The 26,469-nt window shown below is 44.2% G+C and overlaps 1 protein-coding gene across 2 annotated transcripts in view; it reads left to right on the forward strand.

The window, feature by feature from the left end:
* Positions 1-2,242: 2,242 nt before the first annotated feature.
* SGSM3 (small G protein signaling modulator 3) overlaps positions 2,243-26,469 on the forward strand; it is a 30,975-nt gene continuing 6,748 nt past the window's right edge. Inside the window, exons 1-12 of one of the 2 annotated variants that reach the window (XM_081877627.1) lie at positions 2,243-2,349; positions 12,894-12,995; positions 14,402-14,464; positions 15,545-15,630; positions 16,830-16,896; positions 17,735-17,943; positions 18,049-18,156; positions 19,841-19,984; positions 21,858-22,053; positions 22,719-22,864; positions 23,426-23,650; positions 24,526-24,580. In XM_081877627.1, coding sequence (XP_081733753.1) covers positions 14,458-14,464; positions 15,545-15,630; positions 16,830-16,896; positions 17,735-17,943; positions 18,049-18,156; positions 19,841-19,984; positions 21,858-22,053; positions 22,719-22,864; positions 23,426-23,650; positions 24,526-24,580 — 1,243 coding nt within the window. In that variant the 5' untranslated portion in view covers positions 2,243-2,349; positions 12,894-12,995; positions 14,402-14,457. Of the gene's footprint in view, positions 2,350-12,893; positions 12,996-14,401; positions 14,465-15,544; positions 15,631-16,829; positions 16,897-17,734; positions 17,944-18,048; positions 18,157-19,840; positions 19,985-21,857; positions 22,054-22,718; positions 22,865-23,425; positions 23,651-24,525; positions 24,581-26,469 lie in introns of those variants that run through there. The other variant, XM_081877626.1, reaches the window with a different exon arrangement.

The following is a 26,469-nucleotide window of genomic DNA, read 5'->3' on the forward strand; positions in this document are numbered from 1 at the left end:
CGTGATGTGTGAACTGAGTCTTAGAGGTTTCTGTGGCAAGTCTAGGAAATCTTAATGACGTGTAACACTTCTGGGAGAAGGATATGCAGTTGAATTAAAGCTGAAACTTGTATTGCGATTGTCATGGGGTGGGGAGTTGGAATTTGCAAAAGCAATTGTTGTTTGAAGTGGGAGATCTGTAGGATAAAGTGTAGAGTTTCTTGGTGTACAGTGTCTTCAGCTTCCTGGCTATAAAATGGGAGTGGCTGACATACAAAGAGATGAAGCTATTGTATGGTTAGACCGAGCTGCTCTGAAATTATAGAGGTTGGTGCAACTTCAAAGAGTTCATGCACACAAACAAATATTAGACTCTTGTTATAAATCACTTATTTTATTCATGGTTGTTACATTGTTCCTGAGGCAGGAATTTTAGGAATTGTTTTAAGCACGGTGTTGGAATCAGAAAGCAAGGGGGAATTTTACTCCTAGGGTTGCATTGTTTAGTAGAAGAGGAATGAATGCCTCTTCTCTCTCAGATAGAAGGGAATTCCTGCTGGGATGTGCTGTATGGTTCCTACCTCTCAAAACAAGAAATAATTCATTTCCCCATGAGAACTGTTTTATACAGATTTAATCAACTGAGTTATTGATTCACACAATTATGTATTTTATTGAGTTCATTTTATAAGGGCCTGCAAGGGGCGCCAGAGTAGCTGGGAAGTGCAGTAGGGAAAGGAACTAGAGGAATGGAGGTGCAGAAAAGTAAATAGTCCATAACATTCTTTGTCAGCAACATACGAGAGTAACGCGAGAGACTTATAAGAAGCTTAGAGAAAGAAACTAGTCACACTGCACAGCTGGTCTTGTTTATTTCCCTCTTTCTCCTTCATTTTACGCTTTGGGAGGAATAAAAGTACGTCACATTTCCGGAGAGTCACAAGGTGTCTATTCATTTCAGCTCCGGCCTTGGGCTTGGAAGGAGGTGGCGCCGAGGGCTCAGTTTAACCAGATTTAAGAACATAAAGAGAGCCCTGCTGTTTCAGACCAAATACTTCTTTGGAACAGCATCATGCTTCCCTCACTGGCTGAGTAGTTGCCCCTGGGAAGCCCACAAGCAGGACATGAGCACAATAGTCCTCTTTCCTGCTCATGAGCCCCAGCAATTGGCAGGCAGACTAGATTCCTGCGTTGTAAACAGATCCCCTCATCTTCAGATCCCATCACATGACACGAGAACTAAAGTTGTGGGAAACACTAGTATGCAATCTTGGACTATACAGAGAGTGGCTACATTGCAGGGCTGTTGTAAATCAGCAGGTCAGCCTCAGCACCACCTCCAACTTGCTATTTTAAGAGCATGCTGCATAACAGTGTGTGCTATGCCTCAGTCGCTGAGCTGCCCCAATTTGCAGCATGAGGATAAACAATAGTAGAGCACATTGCAAGGGATGTGGAGAGCCATCCTCTCTCAGCAACCCGCTTGCAATATAGGGATTTGCATTTTCAGCCCAGTCTTTTTATAATCATAATAAAAAGTTTAATGTTGTTGTTGTTGCTATTTATTTTTGAAACGCCTTTCATATGTGTGCATTCTACAACCAAAAAGTAAAACAACTAAAATAGGTTTAATAATACAAATATCAACCTAAAGAAAAATTAACCCAGCTGGGAAAGCTTGTCCAAACAAGGATGCCTTCCGTTGTTTTAGAAAACGAGAAGTAGCAGGCATGTCTCTTAGAGATGCTGTTTCAACAAGATGGGCAGCCTCACTCAAAAGCCCTGATTTGGGGTGCAATGGAGCAGGCTTATATTTTAGCAAATCCAGGGAGAAAGCAGTAGCTGCTGTTGCATTATTTTATCATATTAATTTCGGACAAAATAAGATCAGAATTGGAAAACAAAATGAACGCCATTCTTGATTATATCTTTTCTCCCTTTGGGTGGAGTTGCACCGGACAGATTGAGCTGCACAGTCACAGTTTAAACGCGGAAATCCTGGATTTTTCCATAGTTCTTTAAGGGCAGCCGTCACTTTTACCCCGCTGACAAGTAGTCCCGTTTTTAAAACAATAAGATCGGCTGCAATCCTAACCGTCTCTTCTCGGAAATAAGCCCTGCTAAATTCAAGGAGTTGCTCCCAGGCAAGTGGGTCAGGACTGCAGGCGGCGGCAGCAGCCTTCGCCCGCTTTGAATACCGACGCTTAGAGTCGAAGATTCTAGCGACTACAGTTCCCGTGATGCTCTGCGGCGTCGGCGTCACGGTCGTGGAGGGGCTTCGGTTGCTGCGCATGCGTCGTGGGTTCGGTAGGCGCTGACGGGAACTAGATGCGGGGAAGAAGTGGGGGAAGGCTGAAACCGTGGACGAAGGTGAGCGTTTGGAGTCCGTGTGGATGGGCGGGCGGGCGGGCGGGCGGGCAAGAGGGACGGGTTGCTGGTGGGTGGAGACAAGAGGGGAGCAGGCAAGGGGCTTCGCGTGGAGAGAGGAGGGGGAAGAAGCAGGCGGGGACCCCCGAGAGCAGGCGTCCTGCTTGCGTGTGTGGACGGACGGAGTGGCTGAGGGTCAGCCCCCCCCCCCCGCGTGGCCGACTGAGGGCCGGAGCCTTAAAAGAATTGCCCCTCCCCCCCAGCCCAGGTGAAGGCAGGTGGAAGAGAGGTGGCCATAAATCAGGTGGGGGGGGCGCTGACGGGTCACATGACGTAGATCTGGTTTGGGGAGACGGTTAGGGATCCCCGCACCTTTCGCCTTTCCTCCCCCCGCCTGCGAAATTAAGGTCTTGTCCCCGGGCTGGCCGTGAAGGAAACGCTGCCACTGTAAGTAGGAGAGACGCTGTTTCGTTGAAGCAAAGCAGTTATGCCTGATAGCAGACCATCTGGTCTAAATGGAAGCCGGCAGAAGGTGTCAGCGTTGTATCTGCTTCTTCCTCTTCCAAAACTCAACAGGCTAAGAAGGTGGTCACCAAGGTCTGGACTAGTTTATCCTTTATTGATGAGGCTCACATGTCTTGTCATGCCTTTGTGATGGCCAGCTAAAATTCACAAAGTAGCCAGCAAGCTTTTGCATCCTCCAGAAAAAGTATTCTTCAGGCTAGCTTTTACCCAAAGTGGACAAGGAAAACGGTGTGAGGGGGGTGGGAAAGACATGATTTTAAAAGCCCCCAAATCTGCAGTTTGTAAGATGGAGGGTCAGGAAGGGTTATGCATGTTTAATTAGATTAGAATGCGTTTTTCAGCTAGGACTTTCTAATCTAATTAAACTCTGAATAATGTTATTAAACTACAATGGATTTTGGATTCCCCCTCCACAGATCAACAGAGCAAAAGTAAGGGGGGAAAGACAGTTAAATGTATGACCAGCTATAAATAGGTAACCCAATTTTCCTACTATTGACTTCTTATGTTATCAGTGTATTTATACATGCTTCACTTTTGCCCTGCTCCTTTAAATAAGTGTGTGCTAACTAGTTTGTATTATTGAGAATATTATGTAGAGGAGACTAGAGTGATATTTTGTATGGGATACCTTTAAACAGAAATGGATTTTTAGCATTTCATAAGGGAAATATCTGCTGTTGTAACAAGGGCACATGTAACCTAGAATAATTCTATTGCATTCACACATGTCCCACTTGATGGCACTGTCAGGTGTCACTTGACATAGAACATCCTGTGCAGTGCTTTTCTCTTCCCTCTAATTATCTCTCCCCTGTTTCTGAAGCTTTTGTGTCCATCTATTAATACTTTCCTCTTCTAACATGTTTATATCCTATCCAATTTTTCTAGAAGGGTGTATGGAGAAACAAGGTTTCAATGAATACAACAGTCCATACAGCAAAATCTTCTATTCCTTTAGCACTGTACTGTGCACAGTGCTGTCCCAAATGCATATGCGGGTCAGTGTGTACTGGTGCTTTGAGGAAGGTTTTGTTTTGTCTTCCCCTCTCCCAACCAAATTCCTGTTTGTACATAACTACTTTGCTTGCCTAGGCTTTCCTCCCTTTTTGTGCCCTCCATTCACTATAATGACACTCTGGGATATCGCTAATCCTATTACAAGTATGTAGCTTGAGGTTTAGAACTTGCCAGAATTGTACGCACATTATGAATTCTAATCAGTCTATTGGAAGAAAAAAAATCCAGATCAAGGATATTGAATCTCAGAAGCTGTTGCTTCATCTGAGTTTCATTATCTTAAGTTACACTGATTACCTAAACTAATGCCAGGTGCTGTTGTAGATGGCAGTTTCATTTTATAAAAAGGGCATGCTGCTTCATCTGGAGTGATACCAGTATTTTTCAATATTTCATTGAAAGATTAATTGTTGTGCTTTGATGACTCACAGGACCACACTGCAGTTTTCTGACTCATTTCCCCCCCTCAAAGCATTCATGATTAGATTTGTTTATTTGTTTCCTTGCATGTTCCCTGTTCATTTTTTGTTTCCCTTTCTTTCAACTTTTCTAGTTCTCAGTCCTGTAATGTGATCTGTTTTCTCCTTTGAAGTAGCTGATTTCTTGCAAGTGACCAAATCATGTGATCTTTCAGTTCTAACAGACTGACCCTATGCCTGTTTATCCAGTAATAAGTCCTAGTGAGTTCAGCTGGACTTGCTGTTAAATTAACTGTATCATAACAGCTGTTCTTTATTCTGTGTGACTTACTTCCAAGTAAATGTAGACTTGCTATGCTACATACAGTTAGGCTGCAGTCCTAATCTCACTTAAATGGGAGTATGCCCTACTAAATTCAATTGTACTTACTTCTGAGTAGACCTGGTTAGGTTTGGGACTAAGCTCATAGAACCCAATAGGATTTATTTTTGAGTAACCATGCATGGAAGTGTTCTTTATTGATGTATTCCTTGCCTTAAGAGCTGCTTACGATAGAATCTAGTGTTGTGCACTCTCACAATGCAACTTGCCCTTCCTCTTTTCTCCACTGCGCCCCCTCCTGCTATGGAGGGTTAGGGGATGCTCTTAAGCAGATTTGGAACTCATAGTGGACTGCAGGGGCAATGGGAGGAAGGGGAGGTGTCTCTTGACACAAGTGAAGTTTGTTCCACTTGTACATGCACAACATTGGGCTCAACTCTGTGCCTTGGATAAGGGTTAATTTCAGGGGTTCCTAGAATTAGAATAAACATAGGCTTTTATAAAAGCCTTCCTTAAGTAAGAAAACTAGAGAAGTGAAAACGCACTGGAGTCTGAGGGACACAAACATCTGAGTTTATATGAGAAAGTTCTTCTGAAGTGGTGTATTTTTGGTATTTCCAAAATACCAAGGGTAGTTGATTTTCAGCAATTGCTGTAGTTTCTTTTGATTACAGAATTACAACTTTCTGTTTAATTATCCCGTTTTGCTTTGCAACAGTCTATGGTAGTGATGTGTCCAGGTAACAAGGCAAAAAGTAATGTAATGTTTGAGACTGAACATCCGTGAGTCATTGAAGGTGCCAAAAGTCTCTTTGCAGGAGTTAGGGATGTTTGACTTTCAGCATTTCTCACTTGGGGACATGTTACATGTGGGATTCTGTAGAGTTAAATATGAAAACATGTTCAGCAATCCACATTGGTTGTGTCCCTTTAAAACTGCATACAAAATCCCTTATGCACTGTAACTAGCATGTTGCTTTAATAAACCTTCAGGAAAAAATATTCATTTAACAAATCAAACCACAACAGATGTTCTCCTGATCTTACCCTTACCTCTCTTATCTGTTACTGCCCTGTTGCAGGTGTGTATGCTTTACCTAGAATTGGCATTAATTCTTCAAGTTAATATTTGATTTCTGAATGGGGAGGAGCTCTTCTTAGCTTCTACTAAACAATAGAGAAGTAGACATTCATGACAGATGGGATAAGAATAGGTATAAGGAGTGGCCTTAACACTTCCTTCAGTTGACATAACCTTTCCTTTTTCACCATGCTACGTAGCTTGAGTTTTTATGAATTCCACGTGTCATGTTGAACAACTTTTATTGTTTGCATGGGCCTAGCTCACTCTAGGAAACACCTAAGACTGAGGGCTATTAAAATGTTAATCTATAGTGAATCAGTTGCTTCCCTCCCCTAATTTTAATACCTTTTTAAGATCCATATGAGGTATTTTTAAGGAAATATTTCATATTTCTTTTTTTAAAAAACTTACCGTATTTTTCGCCCTATAGGACGCACTTTTTCCCCTCAAAAAATGAAGGGGAAATGTGTGTGCGTCCTATGGGGCGAATGCAGGCTTTCGCTGAAGCCTGGAGAGCGAGAGGGGTCGGTGCGCACAGAGCGCCGCTTGCAGAGAGGTGTCTGCATGCCGAAGCCTGCGCGCGCTGAGCTCAGCGCGTCCAGGCTTCTCGGACCTCTCCGCAAGCGGGGGGAGCGCTCCCGCCGCTTGCGGAGAGGTGCCTGCATGCCGAAGCCTGCGCGTGCTGAGATCAGCGCGTCCAGGCTTCGCGGACCTCTCCGCAAGCGGCGGGAGCGCTCCCGCCGCTTGCGGAGAGGTGCCTGCATGCCGAAGCCTGCGCCCGCTGAGATCAGCGCGTCCAGGCTTCGCGGACCTCTCCACAAGCGGCGGGAGCCAGCCCTGGGCTCCCACGGCTTGCAGAGAGCTGCCTGTTTGGGGGCTGGGGTCGGGGGAAGCTCGGGCGGGCCTCCCCCGCCCCAGCCCCGCGCCTGGGGGGGAAATAATTCCCCCCCCTTTATTTCCCCCCCAAAAAACTAGGTGCGCCTTATGGGACGGTGCGTCCTATAGGGCGAAAAATACGGTACTATCCTTAAATCATCTAATAAACTAACTGGAAAATTACATAAAATGGCTACAAAATCTAAACAACCACCAGCTTTATAACATCAATAGTTTTTGCTTTCACAAACATTGTTCGTGTTCTGGTACCCCTGGCATCAGGCAAATCAGTTGTGACTTTATTTCTGTATTTATTGCTCTATAACTAATGTTTGTCTTGGCCATTCTTTCACTAACATTTTTTGGTCACATTTACAAATGTTTGCAAAAATTTTGGATTCTGCTAATAAATTGTCAAGCATTGCTCTTTTAGAAAAATAAAATTTCTTCAATTCTTCAGCAAAATAACCTCTATAGTAAACTCCAAAACATATCTTATACATTCCTTGATAACTCCTGGAAGATATTTCCAATATATTGTATTACTTTGTCACCAAATATACAGCGGTGCCTCGCAAGACGAAATTAATTCGTTCCGCAAGTTTTTTCGTCTTGCGAGTTTTTCGTCTTGCGAAGCACGGTTTCCCATAGGAATGCATTGAAAATCAATTAATGCGTTCCTAGGGAGACCGCCTTCAGACCAGGTCCGGGGACAGTCTTTCCCCGGACCTCTTCTGAAGGCTGGTGGGGGGGGGAGGACTTTTCTCCCCACCGCCAGGCTTCAGAACAGCCTTCTGAAGGCTGGCGGTGGGAAAAAAAGCCCTTCTCCCGCCTCCAGCCTTCAGAAGAGTTCCTGCAGGGCTGCCTAGGCTGCGAATAGCAGCCTGCTGCCGGGTGCGAGGGACGCTCTGAAGCAGAGCGCCCCTCGGGCAGGGCAGACATCTGCAGCTTGGGGAGCCCTGCCGGACTTCCCCACAGGGCTCTCCAAGCTGCGGATAGCAGCCTGCTGCCCCGCACGAGGGGCAGACATCTGCAGCTTGGGGAGCCCTGCCGGACTTCCCCACAGGGCTCTCCAAGCTGCGGATAGCAGCCTGCTGCCCCGCACGAGGGGCACTCTTAAGCAGAGCGCCCCTCGGGCGGGGCAGACATCTGCAGCTTGGGGAGCCCTGCCGGACTTCCCCACAGGGCTCTCCAAGCTGCGGATAGCAGCCTGCTGCCCCGCACGAGGGGCGCTCTTAAGCAGAGCGCCCCTCGCGCGCGGCAGACATTCACAGCTTGGGGAGCCCTGCAGGGAACTCTTCTGAAGGCTGGAGGCGGGAGAAGGGCTTTTCTTCCCACCGCCAGCCTTCAGAACAGCCTTCTGAATGTTGGCGGTGGGGAGGAAAAACCCTCCTCCCACCGCAAGCCCCGGGAAGAGAGGAGAAGCTGCGCGCCTTCTCCTCTGTTCCCGGACCTCCCACCGCAAGCCTTCAGGACAGGTCCGGGAACAGAGGGGAAGGCGCGCAGCTTCTCCTCTCTTCCCGGGGCTTGCGGTGGGAGGAGGGTTCCCCGCTGTCCCCGGAGATTTCCCTATGGGCTTTCGTTTTGCGAAGCAAGCCCATAGGGAAATTCGTCTTGCGAAGCCGCTAAAAAATCGGAAAACCCTTTCGTCTTGCGGGTTTTTCGTTTAGCGAGGCATTCGTCTTGCGGGGCACCACTGTATAAGAATTCTGCTAGTATGCAGCGCTAATTTTGTTGCCTTCTAGGATCTCCCCTCCCGCATTCTGAAAGTGTAGCAAGAATGAAAGAACTTAATATTTGGTACTCTTTGCTTAAAATGTGTCTCAAAGTTCTCTTGACTGAAAGGTACTCATCACATGACAGGGCCTTGTCGGCAGTCTCTGTAGGCAGAGTACTTGCTGGAGCTCTTGTAATGCCACTTGTTATTCTTTGTTTAATAAACAACGTTGGTTTACCTTGGGTTTACCTCTTGGTTAAGTAATATGTTTATAGCAGTAGTGCAGACTAATTATGAGTTGCTCTGGGCTCTTGTTGACCTGAATAAAATGTCATTGCAGAAGTGCATTTAGGTATGTGATGGCGCTTAAATAAGTAGGAACACATTGGGTAATAAATAACCAATTAAGTCATATCTATGTAGACCTAAACTGAGTGATTATCACTAACATTGGATATCACCTGTTGACATTAATGTCCAGCCATGTGAAGGATTTTTAATGGAGTGACCTGATATTTATCTTTGTAGAGAGTTGAGATAACATTAATAATAATAATAATAATAATTTATTATTTGTACCCCGCCCATCTGGCTGGGTTTCCCCAGCCACTCTGGGCGGCTTCCATAAAAACCAGAAATACACTAAAATATCACAGATTAAAAACTTCCCTGAACAGGGCTGCCTTAAGATGTCTTCTGAATGTCAGGTAGTTATTTATCGCTTTGACATCTGATGGGAGGGCGTTCCACAAGGCGAGTGCCACTACCGAGAAGGCCCTCTGCCTGGTTCCCTGTAGCTTTGCTTCTCGTAATGAGGGAACCGCCAGAAGGCCCTCGGCGCTGGACCTCAGCGTCCGGGCAGAACGATGGGGGTGGAGACGCTCCTTCAGGTATACTGGGCCGAGGCCGTTTAGGGCTTTAAAGGTCAACACCAGCACTTTGAATTGTGCTCGGAAACGTACTGGGAGCCAATGTAGGTCTTTCAAGACCGGTGTTATGTGGTCTCGGCGGCTGCCCCCAGTCACCAGTCTAGCTGCCGCATTCTGGATTAGTTGTAGTTTCCGAGTCACCTTCAAAGGTAGCCCCACGTAGAGCGCATTGCAGTAGTCCAAGCGGGAGATAACTAGAGCATGCACCACTCTGGCGAGACAGTCCGCGGGCAGGTAGGGTCTCAGCCTGCGTACCAGGTGGAGTTGGTAGACAGCTGCCCTGGATACAGAATTGACCTGCGCCTCCATGGACAGCTGTGAGTCCAAAATGACTCCCAGGCTGCGCACCTGGTCCTTCAGGGGCACAGTTACCCCATTCAGGACCAGGGAGTCCTCCACACCAGCCCGCCCCCTGTCCCCCCAAAACAGTACTTCTGTCTTGTCAGGATTCAACCTCAATCCATTAGCCGCCATCCATCCTCCAACCGCCTCCAGGCACTCACACAGGACCTTCACCGCCTTCACTGGTTCTGATTTGAAAGAGAGGTAGAGCTGGGTATCATCTGCATATTGATGGACACCCAGTCCAAACCCCCTGATGATCTCTCCCAGCGGCTTCATATAGATGTTAAAAAGCATGGGGGAGAGGACGGAACCCTGAGGCACCCCACAAGTGAGGGCCCAGGGGTCTGAACACTCATCCCCCACCACCACTTTCTGAACACGGCCCAGGAGGAAGGAGCGAAACCACTGTATAACAGTGCCCCCAGCTCCCAGCCCCTCTAGATGGTCCAGAAGGATGTTATGGTCGATTGTATCAAAGGCCGCTGAGAGATCCAGCAGAACTAGGAAACAGCTCTCACCTTTGTCCCTAGCTCGCCGGAGATCATCAACCAGCGCGACCAAGGCAGTTTCAGTCCCATGATGAGGCCTGAATCCCGATTGGAAGGGATCCAAATGGTCCGCATCCTCCAGGCGTGCCTGGAGTTGTTCAGCAACCACGCGCTCAATCACCTTGCCCAAGAATGGAAGATTTGAGACTGGGCGATAGTTGGCCATACTGGCCGGGTCTAAAGATGGTTTTTTAAGAAGCGGTTTGATGACCGCCTCTTTCAGCGGATCTGGGAATGCTCCCTCACAGAGGGAAGCATTCACCACCCCGCAGAGCCCATCGCCCAGCCCTTCCCGGCTTGCTTTTATTAGCCAGGATGAGTAAGGATCCAGGAGACAGGTGGTTGGTTTCACGCGTCCAAGCAGCCTGTCCACATCCTCGGGGGTAATGGATTGAAATCGATTCCATGCAACTTGACCAGACAGAGCTCTAGCACTCTCCCGCCCCAGCCCTGCTCCCACGGTGGTGTCTAGCTCCTTCCGAATATGAGTGATTTTATCTGCAAAAAACTTTGCAAAATCGTTGCAGGAGATCTTGGGGTCTTTACAAAGCCCTGGTGGTAAAGGTGGTTCCGTTAAATTACGAACCACCTGAAAACGTCTCCTGCTACTATTTTCTGCAGATGCAATAGAGGCGGTGAAGAAAGTCTTCTTTGCCGTCGCTATCGCCACTTGGTAGGCTCGACGTTGAGCTCTAACCTGTGTCCGGTCAGATTCGGAGTGAGTTTTTTAATGTTGTTCCTTTGTTTTTTCAGCTCTGAAAAGCAGCACTAAATATTTAATAGACTTATGAAAACCATCAATATTTTTTTTACAGGTAGAAGCTTAATAGAACAGCTCTGCTTGAGAAAGGAGTTTAGTTTAGTATAAGACTGACACCTTTGTTCTATAAACCCTAGATCTCTGGCTTGGTTCCTATAACATAGTGTCCTCCTTCCTTGCATCCCAATTTATGGCCCCTTTCTGGTCACCAGGTGTGATTCATCCACCCTCTTTTGCAACTTTCCTTTAGCAGTGCTGTGTTTGCCTGCATCTCTTCCTCTTTGTCAGGTCTTGAAAGCAGTTGCTAAGGAATGCTCCATAGCAACCAAAGGCAGGAAAAACCTGCCCACCTAGTTCAGTTTATTTAATATTCATCTATTTATGAATAAGTTTAGTGAGCTGTGCAGGGGTGGGAGGGAATAGGTAGGAGGAGTGGGCTGGTGATCACACAACACATTAGACATGGCTGCCTATTATTTGAGAGGAGAAAGAAATTCTCACATAACTGCCTTTATTACCTTAGTCTGAAAAGGACCTTGGCAATATGACTTTCTCCAATACATATTGTCTTTCACATTCCATGTTGGAGTACTCTTGTTTGTGACAATTAATTTGTTAGCAATCCTAACCCCACAAACCTGGGAGTAAGCCTCATTGAATTCTGTAAGACTTACTTCTGAGTAGACATCTGAGTATTGTATCTATTTCGATACACTATCCTCTGCAAAAGTTACAGGGCAGTTTATAACAGGCAAATTGATAACGCAATGCATAAAATCCATAAAATAACACAATCCACATAAGCACATAACAAATCACTGTAGTGCAATTGCTAATAGCAGCAGCAATCAGGTCCTTCCCTCTTCAGGCACCTGCTAAAAAAGGTGCAGCTGAACTATCTGCCAAAGGTGAGGCCAAATGCACCTTGAAAGGGAGGGAGCTCAACATAAAAGGAGCTGCCACTGCAAATACCTTTTTCCACATCCCTCGTCCTGAGAAGAGACCACCACAAGGACTCATCTGCTGATCTTGAAACATGGGCAAGCTATTATTCAAGAAGGCATTCTTGCAGATATCTGTGTCCCAAGCTGTTTAGAGCTTGCATGGTGCCCTCATTACATATCTTTAGGTGCCAGGCGATAACATTTCTCTATAACCAGGCCGTTGGCTGATTAACATTCCATGGCCTTTTAAATGTGTGTGTGGGATGGGGATTATGGATTTTTTGTTTGGTTTTTGTTTTATTATGTATTTTGCGCTCTCATTTTGTATTTCTATGCTATGATCTTCAGATGAAAGGCAGTATACAAATTTGATGATAATAGATCTTCATAGGAGTGAAAAAGTGTCTCTGTATATGAATTAGGACTGAGCAAAAAATTTCCATCCAACATTGGTTTAATTTTCTGCAGGTTTTTTAAAAAAACTTTTAAAATGATGTTTCCGACAGCCACCTCAAAACTTTAGATAGTTTTCTTCCATGTTCTAGATACTGCTCAGAAACCATGCAGGCAGCCCCAAAATGCAGCAGAGACAGGGATTAGTAGAATGCTGCAAAATTGATTTATGAACATGATAGTCTAGGCAGCCTTGGACTACCATATTATTTATAATAATAATTTATGTAGTTCTTTGAACATATTGGGTGCTCTAGAATTTTTTTCTCATTCTTGCCTTGGAATAGTTCCTTGAGATTTCCTGGTCTGAAAAATGGGAATCAAGCCCAAGAGTAACTAGGCCACCATACAAATCCCTTAGTGACCAAGAGGTCTTCCAATGTAACAACGTTTTGATATTGTATTCAAGTTGTGAGGAAATGCAACTTCTCAAGAAAGTGATTTTCACTTCTTGCTGCTACTCGGAGTAAAAGTGACAGGTGAGAAAACTGTATTGAGGAAGTATGTTCAAGTATTGAGAAACTTGAACAGGTTTTCAAATTTAGAAACAAAAGAATTGTCACCTGCTCATCTTTGTGAAGGTCTCTTTGACTTGTTTCTTGCAGTAGCCTCCAACGTGGACATTCTGAACCATTTCAGTCCCGGCAATGTCTGCTTTTGCTTGGGAAAAGCAACAAGCAGTGAACCTCTGAGGCCTACTGTGTCAGGTTTGTGTTTATATTCTCTAGTAAACACCAGTAATGGGGAACTATTGGCCCCCCAGGTGATGTAGGACTGCACCTCCCATAATTCCTAGCCATTGGTTGCAACTGTTGGGAGCTGAAGTCCAGCAGTGTATGGAGGGCCACAGGTTTCCACCCCTGGCATATACCAACTACTAGCTGTCAAGGGAAACCTGTGTAGGGAACTCCATGTATTATTTTTACAGAGACAGTCAATGGTGTTAACATTTCTCTGGAAAGTTTGGAGTTGAAAATCTAAAGGCAGCCCTGTATCAGAATTTTTAATGTCTAATGTTTTACATTTTTTGTGTGCTGTAAGCTGCCCAGAATGGCTGGGGAGACCCAGACAGATGGGCAGGGTATTATTATTATTGTTATTATTATTATTATTATTATTATTATTAAGAAATGGGCATACAGTGTCATGGTGATTCCCTTAGCTAGACTTGTGTAGCTGAATCGTTAAATTAAATGCTACTATATCCTGCTTGTTGATACTTCCATCTTCATGCTTCAATTATAGGAAGCTATACTCATTCTGTTACTTTTAATTTAAAGCTTAACATTTAGACCTGCCCCATAATGCTGGAAAACTACACCAGTGGCAGTTTAAGTGCTAGGACAAACATAATGCAAGATCAGACATAATCTGTGCTAGGACAAACATATACATGTAGGCCCTGCTATCTGTACACTTGCTATCTTAAAATCACTTATCTACATACAAAGAATTATGCCCAAACTTCGTTATATGCACTGCAGATTCAGATATCTCAACATTTGGCTTCCTTATTTCCTTGTTTGTGCTTTGCTGTCTGGAGGTAGCCGTTTTCAGACAGAAACCATGGACAGAGGGAGATGGGAGCAGGAGAGATTGGATAAATTATCGGTAGTTTGTTTGTTTTTGTCTCTTTTTTGCTGATGGACTGCAGCCATTTCAGGAAGAAACTGTGGAGAGATGGTGGAAGGAGATATGACACATCCTACATTAGAAATATTTCCAAAAGAAATAATGTAAATCGTGGACTTGTTATGCGAACTCTCGCCTAAAATACAGTTTCCAAGGAACACATTGCCTTTGATAAGTGGGGTGTGCATGTATATATTATACTAACCTAAATGCGAACATGTCCAGGATTATTCTGTAAAGATAGCTGAGCAGACATTTGAAGTCCAATACTTCATCTCCTACACTTGAATGTCTTCCTTTATGTGTTGACTCCTGACATAGAGTTACTCTTAGAACATAGAAATAAGTTTATTTGGTAGGGATTGATTTAACTAGTGTTCTAGGCTCTGTGAATCAACTATACTTGTTATGCATAGTTTGTTGGTCCCAAGATTAATTGCTTTATTCTTTCTGTATTATGCCTGCATCTATGTTGTAACAGGGCAGTGACCTTCTGAAGAGTAAAATAGCCACCATTGCCCACGTTCCACTGCCACCATGTCAGGTAAGCCCATAATCAATTAGTAGTAATTTTGATACTTTATCAAAATCCTTCCAATTTTAAGAAAAGACCAAGCCAACCATACCAGTGTTGTTAACTTTATTCCAGTTAGCTACATGTGTCATGTAGTGTTTTGAAACTTCAGAGAGTCAGGCTGCTCATCAGATTGGACACATAGAATCACAGGCATCTTTTCACTTACTTTTCTCTAGCTCTCAGACAGAAAACTCAGTTAACACTACCATATTTACAAGAACAGAATATGTAAATCACTGGCTTGATCCAGATTTTTGAGTGGAAGGCCATTTCCCACCTTTTCCTCCCCATTGTAGTCCCTTTTGCCCCCCAAAGCTGCTCAGGAGGGATGGAGTATGGGAGAGTGCAGTAGATGGGGGAATGCGCAATGAGGAAGAAACTTGAATGTGTCAGTGGTTGGATTCTTGCAGTTTCTCCCCTCCTGCTGTGTTCTGTACTCCCTCCTGTGCCATTCTGAAGGTATCCCTAACCCTCACAAGCAGCTTTTTGGGATGGGTCAGAAAATAAAGGGGAACAAAGGCCCCATAGTATGAGTAGCTTTACTGCTTGCAGAAAGTCTGGGTCTGAGCAAAGATCTCTAGCAAGGCCATGACTGGTTTACAATGCCCCTAACTAATACATTAGGAATACTTTCCTAGTTGCCAATAAAAGAAGGCAATAAAAAGCTGTGCTGAAATAAGCGTATTTCGAATTTAGCACTTCAAAGGTTTGAGAAGAATTGGGGTTCACATGGTATATTCAGAGGAATTTTCCATCTGTTCCCCCCACCCCTTCTAGAACAATAGTTATTCCCATGCTTGTGAAAAATGAGTTTAATCCTACATACATATCTGAGTAACTTGGGCTATCCTGCATAATTCAGTTGCTTTTCCATGTTTCCATGTGTCCACAGTTTGCTTATGGTGATTTCTGGACTTTTAATAGAAGAAAACTGGGGACAGAGTCTCGTGAAGTGTTTTAGGACTGGCTAATCACAGAAGTGTTAGTGTGACTTTCCTGTCCCTTGTGTTCCATTGTTGTGTATGTTTGTAATGTTTTTACATATAGGAAGCTGTACCCCTACTGCTGGTGGGCCCTTCTCTGCTCTCACACCCAGCATTTGGCCTCAGGAGATCTTGGCCAAATATGCCCAGGTACTACTATAAGACAAAGTAATAAATATTGCACCTAATTTCTCTTTCATTGTTGAATAGTAAACAGTAGTGTACATTATGAATGTTTGTATGTGTCTTCAAGTACCCTTCTAGGCATTTGTGGCATTTAATTGCTGTGTCAGCAGCTGCATTCATTCTAGCATGAATGGAGCTCTCAGGTAAATTGGCACTGCTGGCAAAATCTGATATAGAGCCTGACTCTAATAGTTTATGAGCTGGTAACCTAAACACAAATTATGTCTGATTTTGCATTATGTCTTACATTTGGGTAAAGAAGCCAGGGTATAAAATACTTTTGGGGGCTGTGTATACCCTTTAGAAAGACTGGGTAGTGGAAGCCACGCTCTTGAGACCTTGCCAAAGGTTTCACACATGAATAGCCTATAAATTTAATTAGAAGTGCATGTGCCTGGCACAACATATAAAATGAAAAATGTGAAACATAGAGTCCATTGGGATAAAGGCTGCCAGTAAGGAACCCTTACACTGATAAAATAAATAGGCAGCTGCTTGCATGATAGGCACTGTTATATGTACAACTGCTTGGTGATGCTCAAAACTCGCATTCAAGGACAACAGGGTTAGGCTGACAAATGTTTTCTGGGACCATCTGGATTAACAGCAACCCCCAGGTTGAATCAGGAATTCTGTGGTAGATCTTTACATCCAAAAGAAATTGGGACTGCTTTGGTACTAATCTTAGCATGTTAGAATTTGGAACAATATTGTGCTTAAGTGGTTTAAACAGTACAGAATTCGAAGTATTAATTGTGTCTAGACTAGAAAAGTAGTTGTGACAAGCATTGCTAAGGATGCACACACATGGGGAAGCATAAATGGGAGCAGTGTTTCCTGTGCATACAGTATATGTACACATAGAATAATATGTAGACTGAGCCAATGAGTGACTAAATCATCAGTCTGCAGGATTTTGATGCCTTTTAAATAATGAGAAGGGGTTAAGGTTGGGAGAAGCAAGGCAAAAAAATCTCCAATGGAAATATCTTCCCAACATGTTCTTCCTAGATTTACTGTGGAAGTTATTTATATAGGCTATAAGAGTACAGCACAAATGCATAGAGTGCTCCCAATTTTATTTTGGATGCCTGCAGTGTGTAAAAGTGTTGTACCACCTAGTGGCAAAGAATGGAAAGCAATTCTTTTCTTCGGTTTTCCAGAAAGAAGAATCTGTTGAACAGCCAGAGTTCCGGTATGATGAATTTGGTTTCCGGGTAGACAAAGAAGGCAAGGCCTTTTATTTCTGTGGTGTAACTTGTGACAAGATCTCCCTGGGGCTGTGCTTCAGAAGTCACTTATTCCCAGCAGTCCCTTTCCAACTCTTGATTCTGGTGGTGCTTTGAAAGCAGTTGACCTCTAAAGAAATTAACTTCAGGCTTTACTAACATGATAACATTCTTGGTAACATGTCATTTAGGAACAGTACACATGTATGTAAACAGCAGGTTTTCCTTCTTGAAAAGACATGGAGGTGACAACCAGGATAGGATCAGGGTGTTGCTCGTATGTATTTTAAAGCTGCAATCCATCTACATGTTTGTCTGGGCTCAAGTTCTTGAAACCAGCGGAGTCTGAAACCTTGGACAGCTGCTGGAGGCCGCCCAGAGTGACTGGGGAAGCACAGCTAGATGGGTGGGGTATAAATAATAAAATTATTATTTGTGTACATTGTTTTCAGAAGATTTAGTGGTATAGAAATCTATATGCAAATAATAAATATTAGGATAGCTAGCCACTTTAGGCATTTTATATGAGCCAGAATACAAATGTTCAAATGGAAAAGTAAACACCTTCATTTTCCTGTTTGAATTTCAACTGGCTGGTGCCCATATACCTCATAAGGGACTGTCAGAGTGGATTTTTCAACATCACCAACGGTGGCGGTCTGTGCATGCTTTGGGATCAGAATTGGAACTTGGTTATACACTTGCCCAAGCATGCACAACTGAATTCTTGACTCTCTAGATTGTAAAGTCCAGCTTTTCAAGGAATTATTATTTTTCAGATGTAGAAGGCTACTTGCTACTTTCTTCCCCACACCTAAAGCTGGTGTTCTTTGCTACAGATGGCGCAGAGCCAAACTCCAGCAAGCTCTTGGGGATCCCACTGGTTGAAGAGCCACAGCACAGGCTGAAATGGCAGGCCCACTTGGAATTCACACACAACCATGACGTGGGGGACCTCACCTGGGACAAGATAGAAGTCACACTTCCACGTTCCGATAAGCTGCGATCATTGGTGTTGGCGGGCATTCCTCATAGCATGAGGCCACAGGTGAGGCATTCCTGGTTAATCATGAAGGTGAGGAGAGCTTGCTGGTGAGGTTTCCTGTCTTAATCATAAAACCCTTTCTTTCTTTCCTTCCTTCATTTCACCCAGCTGTGGATGAGACTGTCAGGTGCTCTGCAGAAGAAGCGAAATTCAGAAATGTCATATCGGGAAATTGTGAAAAACAGCTCCAATGATGAAACCATTGCTGCCAAACAAGTGGGTACTTTGCCATGGGTTAGTTTTTGGGGCTCAAGAAAGGGCACTCTATTAGGTGGGTGGAAGAAAGGGAAGATTAAGAGCAGCGATTGAGAGGAGGAGGGGGTTAACCACTCAGTTTCTCAGAGTTGGTAGTTCTCTTCTAGTGCTGAAAATGAGCTTAGAGGGATTGGCTCACAGCGTTCCTCCTGATATTAGCCAAGAAAGGATTTACTACCACACATCACCTCTGTGGATTTAAAATTTATGTAGAACAAATGGGGGGTGTTTCACACTTGCTGCCATCATGCTAAAAGGAAAAGAATAAAATCTTCAATTGTTAGAAGGTAGGAAGTTTTGAGGTCTAGGTACAGAACTTTGTAAGCATCTCTCTCAGCCAGCACAAATCTTCTTGCCACTCAGCAGCAGCTAATTACCCTTTAGGTGTAGAGTGTGCATAAAATATCATTCTGTTGATGTACTAACATGTATTCATGAGGCGCTTTGCTTAGACTCTTGCTGTTGGATATAAACACTGAACAAAATGTGAAGAACTAGTCTGGAGATCACTATACAAGGTTGTGTGTCTTAAGCTCTAAATAGCACCACTGAGTCCTAACTTTTAATCCTCAGACTCTTAGAGCAGATCCACACCATACATTTAAAGTACATCCAACACACATTTAATGCACATGACTTTCCCCAAAGAATCCTGCGAAGTGTAGTTTCCCCCTCATAGAGGCACAATTTCCAGCATCCTTAACAAACTATAGTTCCCATGAATATTTGGGAAAAGCCATGTGTTTTAAACGTGCATTAGATGTGCTTTAAATATATGAGGTACATCTGCCCTTAGATTAATGTGATTCTCAGCCCATTAAGGACAAACACCAACAACCTAATGAAGGGGACAGGACTTTGTAAAACTAGTAGGGAAGACGAAGCAACTTTATAAATAAAGCAAAATGGGAGATGCCATGTATAGCGCTGTGAGTGCCTCCTTCACATCTCATACCTTTTGCAAGGTGCATAAAGTTGAGCCTTCCTTACCCCCATTGTAACTAATCTGTCACCAGTCGTTGGAAGGTGACAGGTAGGCAGGAAGAGAAAGAATCTCAGAGTAGAGGCATCCAAGACAGCCTTTGGAACTGGGAAAGGCTTCTGAAGCAAAAGTCAACCGTTAAAGCAGGCTTTGGTAGCCTGGTGCCGTCCAGATGTTTTGGACTGCAACTCCTATCATCTCTGGCTATTCTGTTGGGAGCCATCAGGAGAGCGCCAGGTTGAGGAAACCTGCTAATAGGCCCTCTCACAATGGCACCATTGATACTGTTTGTGGCAGTCAGGGTCTCAACCAGGCTGCTGGGGGGGGGGACTGCTAGAATGTGCATTGGCACATAAAACTCATAACTATTTGGTACATTTTTATCTTGAGTGTGCAGTAAGAGATGTGCTGCTTACTCACTCACTTTGAGCAGTTCACTTCAGGTTGCAGATGAGGCATTATACTGAATGGATGGAAGTTTGCATGTGCTTTGTGAGGCTTCCATTCTGAGGTGAAATGGCAGCCTCAGACGACAGGCCTACTTTGTGGGGGTGCAAAGAATGTAAGGACAGCCCAGGGGACTAGAGAAAGAAAAAAGAAGATGGGGAGGATAATTGCTAACTGAGTCTAGAATGCTAATCTGTGATACTTGATTTCTGTTAGATTGAGAAAGATTTGCTCCGCACCATGCCCAGCAATGCCTGCTTTTCCAACATGAATAGTATTGGAGTGCCGCGGCTACGCAGAATTCTCCGGGGACTGGCATGGCTGTATCCCGAAATAGGCTATTGTCAAGGCACTGGCATGGTAAATAAACCTCTCCTATTGTGGTATATGTGAGTTGTTATTGTTTCCCTTGGGAATCTGCTCACAGCAGGTGAGAGGAATTCACAGGTACCTGTACAGGCAGCAACATACTTTTTTTTATCCAGTTTACTGCAGAGGTGATGGCGCCACTAAACATAATATATTACTCCTGCCAGGAGTGGCATGACCATGGTGAGTATTTGCTAAGACCCAGCTGTAAGCCATAAAGTAGCCTGTTTCAGGTATAGCCACTGTAACTTGGAGAACCTCCACATCCTCAGAAACAGCCACCAAGAATTGGAAGTAGGGAAATGGAGATTCCTGCAGTCATCTGTGCAGTTAGATGTCCTATATGTTTCAGCAGGGGGAATGAAGAATTGTTATACCACATAGGTGCCATCTTCAGCAACATCCCTTTTGCCCATGTAATATTCACTGCAGCTCAAGGTCTTTGTGATGGGGAGAAATGAAGGCCGTTTCAGTGGCAGGGATCACCAAAGACTCTGGAGCTACCTCTGTATGACTAGCAAAGTTATTAGCACCATAGGTTAGAATCAAAGTTACTTTATGAACTTACGCTACATTGCTCCCTATTCATAACTCTGTTTAGAATTTATTTAAATCATATGTAAGCCAGCCTGCAGCACAAGCTCCCAACTTGGCTCACATTGAGAGAGTGGCCCACAGTTATGCAATGGAAAACTGGCATACAAGTCAGTCTACAGATATTAACCCTTTAGGAAGTGCAAGTAAGGGTGAACTGGAGGCGGTATCACTCTGTACACCTGAGGACATCCATTCCAACAAGCTAGACATAGCAAAAGGAGCAGACTGCTCTACAGAATTACCAGGCCCAAGGGTAATTTAATTCTGGGGATGCTTGATTGCCCGCCTGACAAAAATGCTCTGGTTGTTTATGAGATGGAGAATTAAATCAAAAGCTGCATCCAATGAGGAAATGTAGTTATGAGTGACTTCAGTTATCCTCATGTAGATTGAATCAGTGTGTGTTCCCGTAACAACAAAAAAGTACAATTTCTTTATTGGCTAAATGACTATACCCTAGAGCTGACAGTCATGGAGGTGACCCTGCACTTAATTTTAGGTTGTATTCAGGGCCTGTTGTGACATATAAGTGCTGTTAAACTGCACTATAAAATTCAGCATATATATTCGGATGGACAATCGCCAAAAAAGTTTAACACAGTCATGTTTGATTTTGTAGAGGAAACTTAGGGGCGGGGGAAATAAGACTTCCCTCAGAAAATGGAAGTTTTGTATAAATGAGAACAAAATAAGCACAAACTTGGAAAAAGAAACGATAAGGGCAGCATTCCCTTCTGGTCAACCTTCCAGGGGCGAAAGGCTAGTAGTGGACAACCAACTGTGCAGAGCAATGAATGTGCACTGTGCCTTGTGTGGTAAGCTACTTCCTAGACACACCCCTCTCTACCCAGGAAGGCAAGAATCATAGTTCAAGGACACTTTCCAACCAAGTGAAGGAACATGAGGAGGATGTAAAGCAGGGCTGGTAGGGATGTGGTCTGGGGACTGGAGGGCCACAAGGACCCTTCTCCCTCTTACAGAAGAACTTTGGCAATTAAGTAGTATATTAAGAGCTCAAATAAATAAGTCTTCCTGGAGTCACAGAGGTTTCCATGATCCATTATTATCCTTTTACTGAAACTATGAGGCTGCTTTGCATGAAAACATTAGAGTATTGCTCATTTGGCCCAAAGGTTCATCATCTAAAATCCTGTTCTCACCATGGCTAATTACTTTCTATCCCTAAAATTCTGCTGCTGTGAGGGAGGGCACCAGTGGGCTGTTACAGGTGCTTTTCAGCTTATCTCCATGTTTCATCTCCTGCTAGGTAGTCGCTTCCTTACTTCTTTTCTTGGAAGAGGAAGATGCCTTCTGGATGATGTGTGCTATCATTGAGGACCTGGTGCCGGCCTCCTACTTCAACACTACTCTGATGGGCGTCCAGACTGACCAGCGCGTCTTGCGCCATCTCATTGTGCAGTACTTGCCACAGCTGGACAAACTTCTCCAGGAGCATGACATTGGTGAGAGCCTCCCTTGGGCAGCTAAAGGTTTTGAGCTTCAGGGTTCAACTCTCTTCTGTGAGCCACATTGTTAGCACACTGTGCATGAGGCTGCTAAGGGAATTTAGTAGTGCAAATTAGTCAAACATGCTTTTGAGCATGAGTCACTTTAGCTTGGTATTTGGGTTGTGTGTACATAATCTCTTGTTTGAGATTTGAAAATTCTTGTTTTAAGAGGAAACATTCTCAGTGGCCTCATTTGCTTGTTATGGTAAGCTATAGTTAATGGTTTGCTGTGAATGTGCCTATTTGGGCCACTTTTCCTGCATACTAGTAGCAAGCAAACCACAGTCCTTTGCTTAGTATTCTGTCTGAACTAGGAATTGTAGGTAGTTTTGCCCCAAGCAAACCACAATCTGTAGGCAAGTTTAGTCCTTGGTTTACTGATCATTGTTTATTTGGCTCTGGCTTGACATAGTGAAAAGGACTGAGAAGGGAGCTGTATTTGCCTGCACTGTTACAATCATAATGACATGGGTCATTATTTGGAATAGATGTGAGTGTTCTCTGTTTTATGTTGGAAGTGGAAAGTGATTCTATGGAGGGCAGGGGTAGGATGGATTCTTCCTCGTGTGGGTGATTGGTAAACTAGAATGATACACCTTCTTTACTGTCTCCATTCACAGAGCTCTCCTTGATCACCCTGCACTGGTTCCTCACATCATTTGCTAGTGTTGTGCATATCAAGCTGTTGCTACGAATTTGGGACCTCTTTTTCTACCAGGGCTCCATAGTTCTCTTCCAGGTCACACTGGGCATGCTCAGCATGAAGGTAAGCAACACTCCTCCGCTTTCCCCTCATGGAATGAGTGTTATATACAGGGATCGCTCTCCGGATTCCCACCCACCCCCTATCTTAGGTATTTGGGGAATCCTTTATGAGAGGCAGTCTGTGTGTGTAAGGAAAGAAAAACAAAAAATGCCATATATCATTCTTTCGAAATCTGGGTGTGCAGTAGGTCCTTTTGCCACCCGCTGTTGTCTTTGCTGCTTTTTTGTCTTCTGAATAATGCCAGCGAGCTAGTATATAGACTGGAATTGTTGACAATGATCTGTTTCAAGAAACACTTTGAGAAATGACCTCTTCTCTTCTGGTTCTGTGTTGGGCAAATTGATGTGTGGCTGAAATTCAGTGTAGCATTAAGGAATTCCTTTATAGGAAAATAATTGGGTGCAAAGGGAGATTAACAGAAGCATGCATTCATTGTTGCCCTGCATTCACCGTGCAAACTTTCATCATGGGAATAGAGTTAGATGCAGATAATGGGGCGGTGAGAATTGCAAGGGTATTCCAGAGCATAACACGCAGAATGCCTTGTTCCTGTTAACGCAGGAAGATGAGTTGATTCAGTCAGAGAACTCTGCCTCCATCTTCAACACACTCTCGGACATCCCCTCTCAAATTGAAGATCCAGACGTGCTCCTGCAGGAAGCCATGCGTGTCGCTGGTTCCCTGACGGACGTGGCAGTGGAGACTCAGCGGTGCAAACACCTAGCTTACCTCATTGCGGACCAAGGGCAGCTGCTCAATGCAGGGGCTTCTGTCAACTTATCAAAGGTATGTTTCTAAAGCTCTTGGGAATCACAAGTTAAAAAATATTTCCTTTCTCAGGCTTGGCTTCTGTTGCCTTTGTTGTTCATAGGTAGTGGTAGTGATGTTGAGTCAGTCTTGGATGTATTATTGAAGACGTGCTGCCAGACATCCCATACTTCCTGCTATGTCCAGTATAGCTTTTCTGGTCCCCCATACTTCTCTTTTTCTATCCCCCTTGGGCTGGCATGTTGTTTGAGGGGGAGGTTGTTGCTGTTGGCTTTTTGTATCTTTATTTTAGATCTTGTTATTTATGTGGAAATTGTTCCGTTTGGTTGCGTAGTCTTTGATGTTTTATTTATTGTTTATGACTACTTTCATTATGTTGCAGTTATGTATTATTTTTGTGTTGTAAGCTGCCTTGAGCATGATTTGAACTGTGGAAAGGTGGCATACAAATAAAAATATGTACATACGTATGTATGTATGTTTGATGTAAGTGACCCACAAGATCTGTTTTACCATACTGAACATAATGTAGCCAGTCGCTATAGCGTTTTTACTATACAGTGGTGCCTCGCAAGACGAAAAGAATCTGTTCCGCGAGTCTCTTCGTCTAGCGGTTTTTTCGTCTTGCGAAGCAACCCTATTAGCGGCTTAGCGCTATTAGCGGCTACGCGGCTATTAGCGGCTTAGCGGCTTCGAAAAAGGGAGAAAAAAGCGAAAAAAATCGCAAGACGTTTTCGTATTGCAAAGCAAACCCATAGGGAAATTCGTCTTGTGAAGCGCCTCGAAAAACGGAAAACCCTTTCGTCTAGCGGGTTTTTCGTCTTGCGAGGCATTCGTCTTGCGGGGCACCACTGTATTCTCTCTTTAATGAGTCTTGGTCTTCTGTCTCTCAGATTGTGCGACGCAGGACACAGCGCAGGAAGTCTGGCATCACCTCTCTGCTTTTTGGTAAGGAGAAATGCATGAGCCTATTATTGTTGCCCTGCACAGGTTGGAACAGTTGAAACAGCAAACATGGTAAATGTAGAGGGCAAAACATAGTGGGTGTCTGCTAGATTGGCTGTGTGTTGGCACTTCACACTCAACCATATTTTATTTATTTATAGTGTAGTGGGATGCGTAATGGAATGAGCCAAATAAATCCTCAAGCTTCCTTCCTCCCTACCCCCACCCCCATGCAGAATAAGTGGCTGAGGGTGGGAGAAGGAGTACATGAGTCAGAGGCACATTCAGGTTCATTCCAGCTTGTGCACATTGTGCTAAATTATGATTTTAGTGCAAACATGGCCATAGACTTTCCTTGCACTATTGTACACTGTACTAAGCACTCTGCTTGCCTTCAGGGTAAGTAAGGAGACACTTCTGTCTGCTGCCTAGAGTCATCTTTTTAAAAATTAACCTCTTGGGAGTCGTGTACAAGCTGTTTATTCTGCTGTACGCAGGAGTGTTCCTCTTCAGTGGCTGTGATGGAACCCCAGGTGAAGCCCGTGCTCTTTGTCCTCTTTAAAGGTCCAGAGAAAGAAAGTAATATGAGACACAAGTAGTATTTACGAGTAGAGAACTGCCCTCCTTACTTATTGATCACTTCTGAAAGGCTGCACTACTTTTGAGACCATTCACTAATAAAGGTCTGTCCCTGGGCAATCCGCTCTGCAGAAACAAACCTGTTTTTTAATCTGTGTAACCGTGCCATGGGGTTTATAGGCCTTTAAATCCTTCAATGAAGTTGCTTTGTAGGGAGCTCAGGGCAGTTAACTTAGTTTTAAGTTTACACTGTAGGTGTGCCCTTATTTTATTCTATCTTAAGCACGCTCTTAGGTTTTTTTATGTAGCTTTTGAGGAGGCCTGAGAAACTGAACTAGGCTTCAGTCTCTCTCTTTTCTGCCAAGAGGCTGGTTATAAAACATATTTATGGGGCTTTGAGATGGGGCATAAGGCACATCTCCACTCTTTCTCATTTCATGTCTTCATGTGGAACACAGATTGGATTTTTTAAAAGACCTGTTGTAATTAACATCAGTTCAGGAATAGAGTGGCACTAAAAAGTAAAAGGAAAAACACAATTGGTAGGAACCTAGGTGTCAGGAAACTGCCATCAGAGCCAAGGGTGGTGGTAAGGCTCCCCAATGACGCTGGAGAGGGAACCAGCAAGGAGAGAGGGAGAGCTTCCGCTGGGGAAGGAAATAGACGTGACGCCAGGGAGAAAGAGGAGGCTGAGGGAGCTTCAGAGGAAAGGCTCCGGGACTGTTCTAGCGAGACCAGCGGGGAGAGCACAGGACCTTCCCTTGGGACGTCCACTCTGCGCAGAAAGCTTCCGCGCAGGGAAGCTAGGCGACGACTTGGTGTCAAAGAACTTTTATGTTGGAGGAAATTCAGGAAACGCCCACTGACGGATTCTGCCAGTGATTGAGACAGTCACGGAGTACTGACTGTCCAGCCAGGGGAAAGTTTTAACCAAACTACTCAGCTTGGAGCAGTTTGCGCCTTACGCACAAGCAACCCCAAACCCCATTACACTAGGTATGGGTGAAAATAAAGCAGCAAGTATTAGGTTGCCCATAACTCCTTGAAACACCCTTATGTAGAATAGTGTGTAGAGTTCTGTTGCCCTATCTTAAAATAAATATCCTGCAGAAAGGCAACTAAAAGTATAAGACTTTAGGAAAAAATATGACTAGTGGAAGTGGATGTGATTGAGACATGAAATGATAGAAGAAATTCATCCTCTCTTGTTATATTAGAAGGGCAATGGCAATGGTCTTATTTGCTCCTTTGTTTAGACCAAGGATTTCTAACCTGTGGTAGCATGACCAGTGGCTAGGGAGTATGGGCGCTGT

Source organism: Podarcis erhardii (genome assembly GCF_964252035.2).
Source record: "Podarcis erhardii genome assembly, chromosome: 10".
In the NCBI taxonomy this organism is placed as follows: Eukaryota; Metazoa; Chordata; class Lepidosauria; order Squamata; family Lacertidae; genus Podarcis; species Podarcis erhardii.